At 37.9% G+C, this 8244-nt stretch overlaps 1 protein-coding gene across 1 annotated transcript in view; it reads left to right on the plus strand.

The window, feature by feature from the left end:
* Ubap2 (ubiquitin associated protein 2) overlaps window positions 1-8244 on the plus strand; it is a 128229-nt gene that overhangs the window by 50662 nt on the left and 69323 nt on the right. The window contains exons 4-5 of the mRNA XM_023716084.1: window positions 2762-2839; window positions 5018-5128. Coding sequence (XP_023571852.1) covers window positions 2762-2839; window positions 5018-5128 — 189 coding nt within the window. The remainder of the gene's footprint in view (window positions 1-2761; window positions 2840-5017; window positions 5129-8244) is intronic.

Raw genomic sequence — 8244 nt, forward strand, 5'->3', positions numbered from 1 at the left:
AGCACTGTATCACCGAACTACACTCCCAGTCCTGAACCAGCCTTTATTGTATAGGTTGTAAAGTGGAGATGTTATAAGTCCATTACTCCAGGTTATTCAACTTTTTGTTATACTCTTTTTGTTTTGCTTTTTTGAGACAGGATCTCACTATGTATGTAGCTTAAGGTAGGCCAAACTCATGGTGATCCTTCTACCTCAGCCTCCCAAGTGCCGGGATTACAGGCATGCACTACCACACCTACTGTCATACACCTTATTAGTGAATGCATTTTAAATCTTTCTCTGTCCCCCTGCCCCAATTGTCGTACTAGGGATGTAACTCAGGTCCTCCTTCATAGTAGATAAGTAAGTGCCCCACCACTCATGTATACCCTAGCTCAGAGTCAATATATTTTTATTTATTTTTTTGTTTTAGAATCGATATATTTTAAAAAGTTTACCCTTACTACACATATAAGAAATAAAAAGTACTTTTGTGGGGAGGTTACTTGGCATGCATCCCAGGTCCTTACTATATTTTTGGGGGTTGGGACAGTGCTTAATACCTTTTCTCAGGCCTTGGATGTGTTGGGTATACACTCCACTAATGATTTGCACCCCCGGCCCTTAAAATGCCAGTTAAAATGACCTTATTTTTGAAGGATCCATTTTGGGAAAGGTATTGAGAAAGCAGGCTCTTTCATTTATTGCTGGTTGTTGTTACATCTTTGCAGGCTAGTTGCAGGATATTTTTAAATGAGAGTAGAGTACATTATTATATATCTGAGACTCAGGGAATGTTGTTTTTTCTTTTTAAGATAGGGTCTCACTATGCAATTCATGGCAGTCCTTGAATTCATGGCAGCCCTCGTAGTTTAGCCTCCTGAGGACTGGGATTACAGACATGCATCATCATACCTGACTGAAAGACATTGATATTAGAAAAAATAGGCTAACTACTCATGTTGGCTTAGTTTAAGGCCAGTGGTGATTTGCATTCATTCATTCATCCATCTTTTTTTTTTTTTTTTTTTTTTTTTTTTTTTTAACAGTACGTGAGATTGAACCAGGGCCTTCACATTGAACTACATCCTCACTCCTTTTCTGTATATTATTTTGGTACAGGGTCTTACTAAATTACCAGGTTGCCCAGATGGGACTAAAATTTTGTGATCCTCCTGCGTGGGCCTTACAGAGTGCTGGGATTATAGATGTGTGTCACTTTGCCTGGCTCTAGTGGTTTTCTTTGATTCAGAAAAGATTGCTGTTACTCAACATTCACATTCTAATCTGAGACTTACCATCTTTCTGGAGCTTTGTCTTCCTCTCACTGCAATCTATTTATTATGCCAGCGGTTCTTTTAGCAGCAGTAGTGGGACTTCTAAGTGATGATGGTCAGGAGAATGATTGTCTTATGATAGTAGCCACAATGAGAGTACGTTGAAGGCCCTTATATATACTGAGCAGTGTTGAAGTGTGGATGCTTGTGCTTTTGTAGAAACATCATTCAAGTGTAGTATCTTGGGTAGTGTCTTACAGTGGTTAAACTGATGTACAGGGGGCTGGGGAGATAGCTCAGTGGAATAAGTGCTTGCCTGGCAAGCGCAAGGTCCTGAGTTCGATCCCTTGTACCACCAAAAACAAAAACAAAAAAAAACAACAACAACAAAAAACTCTGATGTACAATGGGTGTAAATTAAAATGATGAAATTGGTCATTGAATAGTCTAGAACAGGTTGAAAATGCTGAAATTTCTATTACTATCCACCCATGTAGACTAGAAAGACCTTGTGAAAAGTATAAGACAATGCAGAAATGCCAGTAACTCTCCCCTCACTTTGTGAGTTTACTTGAAATGAGTGCACTGTATATTAAAATCCAAGAAAAGGTATCATGTATTCCGCGTGTGTGTGTGTGTGTGTGTGTGTGTGTGTGTGTGTGTGTCTTTTTCTCCTTCAAGATTACTCAGCTATTTAGTTTGAGATGTTACTAGTTAACGAAGATTTCAGTTAAGAGTAATTTAAAAAATAAAATTAATTTCTTTTTGTATATTGGGAATTGAACCCAAGGCCTTTACAGGAAACTAAATCCCTTTTTATTTTCTAGCCCCCAAATAGATTAACGGGGCTCTAATTTTTGAATCCTTTTAGCTTCAGCCTCCCAGAGTGCTGGGATTACAGATGTGCACCACCATGCCTTGCTAAAAAATGATCTATGTTAAATAGTTGTAAGTTTACTTAAAAATTGTACAGGGTCAGTAATGTAGCTCAGAGGCAAGAGTCTTGAAAAGTTGCTCAGGCTTGCTTCAAACTTGTGCCTCTCCTGTCTGGGAGAGAAACTGGAATTACAGGATTGTGTCACCATGCCTAGCCCCATTAATTTTTTTTCTGTTTTATCTAATCCTGGTTTTCCCTACCCTCCTCTAGGGAAAGAAAACCCAAATAAACTGCATAACCAATGATGATGAAAAAGAACTTTGGTCATTTAGCCAAAGGACTTGGGTGCTTTTTACTATTCAGCTTTGTACTTACTTATGGAACAGGTTATAAGTAGCTGAGAGACACCTTCTTTTTTGTTACTGTTTTTTTTTTTTGAACTGGGAATTGAATTTGGGACCTTGCCCTTGCCAGGCAAGCACTTAAGCCACTGACCTATATCCCTGACCCACTATTTGTATTTCTATAGTGCTTAGTGCTTGAGTGCTTTGTCCACTTGACCCAGCGTTTAGTGTGTGATGTATTTTTGTTGCTCAAATCTTTAACAGTCATATGTGCTTTTCAGGCCACAGTTGAACAGATGCGTCTTGCCCAAGTGATCTTCGATAAGAATGATTCTGATTTTGAAGCTAAAGTTAAACAGGTATGTAGAATGCTATGATTTTTGTATTATATTGTTACTGTGCTTACAAGATAATTTCATTAGAGATTTTAATTTTGAAGTATGTTTCTTGCTTTTTAATTTTTTTTTTTTTTTTTTTTTTTTTTGTGGAACTGGGGATTGAACTCAGACCCTTGTGCTTGCCAGGAGAGCGCTTATTCCACTGAGCCATCTCCCCAGCCCCCTAAAATTTTTTGAAGAGAATAAAAAATAGTAAAAATATACATTAAAAAAATTTAGAATTTCACTAAACAAAGTGATAGAAATTTAAGGCTGGGTATGGTGGCATATACCTGTGATCCCAGCACTGGGGAGGCTAAGGCAGGAACATCATTGTGAATTGAAGACCAGCCTGGGCTACAAAATGAGCTTGAGGCCAGCCTGAACTGCGAAATGAGACCCTGTCTCAAAAAGACAAAGAAAAAAGATACGAATTCAACAGTGGTTGTTATGTTGCATAGTTTTCAAGTCAGTTTTTTTAGATTATTAGATCTAGAGATGCAAAATTGGTCAAAAAAGATTGTTAACTGCTCTTTTCAATAGACCAGCAGAAATCAGCACTACAATTATACAAGACTCATGTCTCTGTACTGGTTTTTTTTTTTTGAGATAGGATTGCACTATTTCAGGCTAGCCTTGAACTTACTGTGTAGCTCAGGGTGGCCTGAATCACACAGTGATCCTCCTGTCTCAGCTTTCACTTACTAGTGAATGCATACCTGTAAGCACTGGGCTAGATTTTTTTTTTTTTCAGGTTTCCAACACATTTTATTTTGTGGACCACGGTTGTGTGGCTTTTGAGAACCAATATCTGTATAATGGGCTAGACATTTTGAAAGCACGCTCATACTATGTATGATTGTATGTAGAAAGTATGTTTGACACATCTTTAGGAAATGTTTTTATGCTAAGGAAGAGCTAAATTGCCTTTTCAAATATGAATGTCATTTTGACTTTACTTGGAAAAGTATGAAGTCAGATTGTACATTTTTATCTTCATTTAGAACTTTATTTTTATTTTTTATTGTATTTAGTACAGGGTCTACAGGGTCTCACTATACAGATTGGACTCATAGTGATTGTCCTGTTTTCAACCTCATAAGAGCTGGGATTACAGGTGCCTGCCACCATGCCCAGTCTCAGGCACTGCCATCTCAGTGCTCACCAGGGGCAGGGCCGGCATAGCACGCTGGGGATCAAACCCTGACCCCTGTGTCTGCCTAAGCAGGCACTTCAATCCATTTTGCTGTCTGGCCGGCCCCTACAGTAGGTATTTTAATCATGGATTTGTTCACTGATACTTGAGACGCTTGTGCCTCATCTGTGATTGTCTTAATGAAGGACTTTGGAAGTAATTCTCCTTATTAAAGAGAATGAAGTGAGATTTGTGTGGTTACTTTATACCCAATGCCTTGTTGAAGCTCTTTGGGAAAATAGCATATCTAGTTCCAAAATTCAACTTGTTAAACTTTGGGTTTTAACTTTGTATGTAGAATATTGCTGTGCCCCACCCTACCCCCAATGAATCCAGGGCCTTAGCGCTGAGCCACATTTCTACCCCTTTTTTATGTTTAAATTATTGAGAAAGTTTTTTGTTAAATTGCATATTGTTCAGGTTGGACTCAAACTCCTAGAAGTCTTCCTGCCTCAGCCTCCTGAGTGCTGGGATTATGGACAGGCAACACCATGCTACGATTTATGCAGTATAATTAATATGTGAAATGTTGCACGTGTGCAAAACATTTAGACTGGTTTTTCTGTGAATGATGGCTGTACTTAAATAGTGTCACTTAATATTTTAGTTGTTCAGAATTTGGGGATCCTGTATCAGTGAACTGAGTTTAAGTAAGCATGTAACTGGTCTGTGTATACATATATGTGTATGTGGGGGTGATTAAAATTTGATGGCTCGTCAGATTGGAGAAGAGTGACTTGTACTTTGACTCTACTACCATTGGAGAATGGGGGTGACAGAAAAGGCTGTCTTCATTTAGAAGTATTGCATAATTTCTAAATTTAACAGAAGAATCTCAGAATTTTTTTTTTTAAGTGCACAGGTAGTGGTGTTTATTTTTATTTTTCAAAATTAATATTAAGTGCCTTTTTTTTTTTTTTTTTTTTTTGTGTCTGTCCCTAACTATTTACCAATCCTTTGAATAGCTTATGGAAGTGACGGGGAAAAATCAGGATGAATGCATAGTGGCCCTACATGACTGTAATGGAGATATCAACAAAGCTATTAATATATTACTGGAAGGGAATTCAGACACAGTAAGTATTATTAATTGATTTTTGGTGCTAAGATTTGTTTCCAGTTTCATTTTTTTTTTTTTTTTTTTTTTTCAATTTGGCAGAAGCGGAACTGGGGATTGAACTCAGGCCCTTGTGCTTGCCAGGCAAGCGCTTATTCTACTGAGCTGTCTCCCTGGCCCCCAGTTTCATATTTTGAGCTTCACTTTGGGACTAAGGATGGAGGGGACTTTACATTCTGTTTTGTATTTTTTTAAGTTAAAGAAAAGAACACTAACTTGAAATGACTTTTTGTTTATAAGCAAAAGTTTCTTTATAAAATAATAGAATTTGAATAGTTGAAGGAGGATTTGCTCATGTATTCTAGCTTTACATAATTTCTGAAATTGTCTGGACCTGTAGTAAAATTTTCAAATTTTACTACCTGAAAATTTTTTTGGCTTCACTCTGATCATGTTTCTTCATTTCATTTGTCATGTCTACTCATTAGACCTCTATTCTAACAGAAAACTAAGATTTGCTGGTGCCTCTGTTGATGTGGCTATTTTATGGATACATTCTAGTGACAGCTCAGCATAGACACATCACACACACACACACACACACACACACACACACACACCCTCAGAAAAAGAAGTTTTTATCTTTGTTTTTTGTACCAGAAATTAAACTCAGCACCTCACACTTGCCAGGCAGGCACTTTTGCCACAGAGCTATATCCCCAGCTCACTTACTTTTTTGAGACAGAGTCTTATTATGTAGTCCAGGCTGGCCTCAAACTCAAAGCAATCCTCCTGCCTTAGTATTCCAACTGCTGGGATTATAGGCATGTGCCACCATGTCTAGTAGCCTTTTGTTTTAAATCTTAAAATTTGGTAGCACTTAATCCTTTGATTTTAGGAAGGATGCAGCTAAAGCCACATCACGTTGTTGTTAGCCTAATCTCATTTCTGTGTAGAAAGTACACACCATTTTATTCTCTTTTTTGATTTATACTTTGAGACAGTTCTTGCTATGTATTCCGAGCCAGCCGTAAAATGGGATGCTTATTTACAGGTGAGATCTGTGGGAGTAACCCAGGAACAAAGATAAAGTCCTTTTGAAGTTTTGACTTATTTAGGATATTCTGCGAGATACCACTACTTTTTTTTTTTTTTTTTTTTTTTAAGTAAAGTCTCCCTATATAGTTTAGGCTGGCCTAGAACTCAATGTGTATCCCAGGATAGTCTTGAACTTACAATTCTCTTGACTCATCCTCCCAAATGCTGGGATAATAGGGGTACACTGCTATGCTCAGCATCCCTCTTAGTTTTTTGAGACATGGACTCATCTTACTATGTAGCCCAGGATGATTTTAGACTTACAATCCTCCTGGATCAGCCTTTTGTTCATTCTCTCTGTCTTACTTCTTACTTGGTTGATGTCTGCAGCAGCTAGGGCTAACCAGCTATATAGTAACTGTTTTCCCTTGACTACTGAGTTAATTGGACTGGAGGTTGCCAGAGTATAAATACTGGAGAGTTGCTAAGAGCAAGAGTGTTTCTTTAGTCAAGGTAAAGGTCTTATTTTATTGGATAACTTTATTCTATACCAGTATCTTCTGAAGCAGAATTCCTTATTTGAAGAAATGTTAAGTCCCGTCCTTGTAACTCCTCTGCCCTGTGGTGTTGGAAGTACTGACCTGTATTTTTAGCTCTTTTTATATTTTGAGACAGAATCATACTAAGTTTCCCAAACTGATGTCAAACTTGTGATCCTTCTACTTCAGCCTCCTAAATATCTAAGATTATGTGCTTGGCTCTTGTCCTTTTTATTTTATTTTTAAAAAATTTTTGGTACTAGGGATTGCACTTAAGACCTTTTGCTTGCCAGACAGGCAGTTAAGCTACTGATATATCACCCCAGCCCCTTTTGTCCTATTTGTAAGGGTGGAGTTTTCTCCTTAACGCATTCTTGCTGGCTTAAACCACTGGTGTACAGATGCATTCAGTCACTTTTATTAAGAAAATTAATTTAAAAATACCTAATGGGACAGTGATGCATGTACCACCAGTGGCTCAAGCCACCTGGCAGCAAGGCATGAATTATGACTCTATCATGAATGAATTAAAGATTTTGTGTCAATGGAAAATATTTAATATGATCATTATTACTGAAACTTTTGTTTTAGATGTTTCATTTGGTTGACAAAATGGAAGTATCAGTCCTTTGCATGAATACATTTTTCAAAAATGTATTTAGTTATTACAGGGTTTTACTGCACAGCTTGGACTCATAGTGATCCTCCTGTTTTCAGCCTCAGCAGCACTAGGATTATAGGCGTGCGCCACTACCCCTGGACTCTGTGGCCAGCAGGCACAGCATGTGGTGCCAGGGATGAACTACAGTCCCTGCGCTTGCTTAAGCAGGCACTTTAGTTCACTGAGCTATCTCGCCAGCCCTAATACATTTTTATATTCTAATTCTTCTCCATAAATGAATTTTTATTTTCCTGGGTAGAGTTCACAAACCAAAGTTTATTTGAGGTAGATATATTCTTTGTCAAATGAAATGGGATAAGGTGTTTCTCTTTTTCTCAAATGTTTTGCATAGAAAGCTGGGTCCTTTGAAATGAAACACCTGTAGAGAGGTACATTACACACACACACACACGTGCTAACTCTTAATTTGTGTAATTTTTTCTAGAGACTCTTGCGTTTTCCTCTTGTTAGTTTTTGAGAGTACAATTCTGTGTTAAATAATCATGTACTATACAGCACTCATTTGATTTGATTTGATTGATTGAGACAGTGTCTTAGTGTGTTGTGCATGCTGGCCTTGAACTCAACAGCATTATTCCTCCGTCTCCTGAGTATTTGATCATAGATATATGCCACCAGAGCTGGGTCCAGTGTTCATATGAGTAAACTTAATAAATTGAGATATTCCTTTTTTTTTGTGTGTGTTAGGGTTTCACTATGCAGTTCAAGCTGACCTTGAGCTCAGTTTGTAGCCCAAGCTGATCTTGAATTCACAATGATCCTCCTGTTTCCGCCTCCTCAGTGCTGGAGTTATAGGTGTGTGCCACCATGCCTGGCCCTAAATTGAGTTTTTATACTGTGAGGTGTGTGTGTGTGTGTGTGTGTGTGTGTGTGTGT

This window comes from Octodon degus, unplaced genomic scaffold (genome assembly GCF_000260255.1).
Source record: "Octodon degus isolate 3935 unplaced genomic scaffold, OctDeg1.0 scaffold00045, whole genome shotgun sequence".
In the NCBI taxonomy this organism is placed as follows: domain Eukaryota; kingdom Metazoa; phylum Chordata; class Mammalia; order Rodentia; family Octodontidae; genus Octodon; species Octodon degus.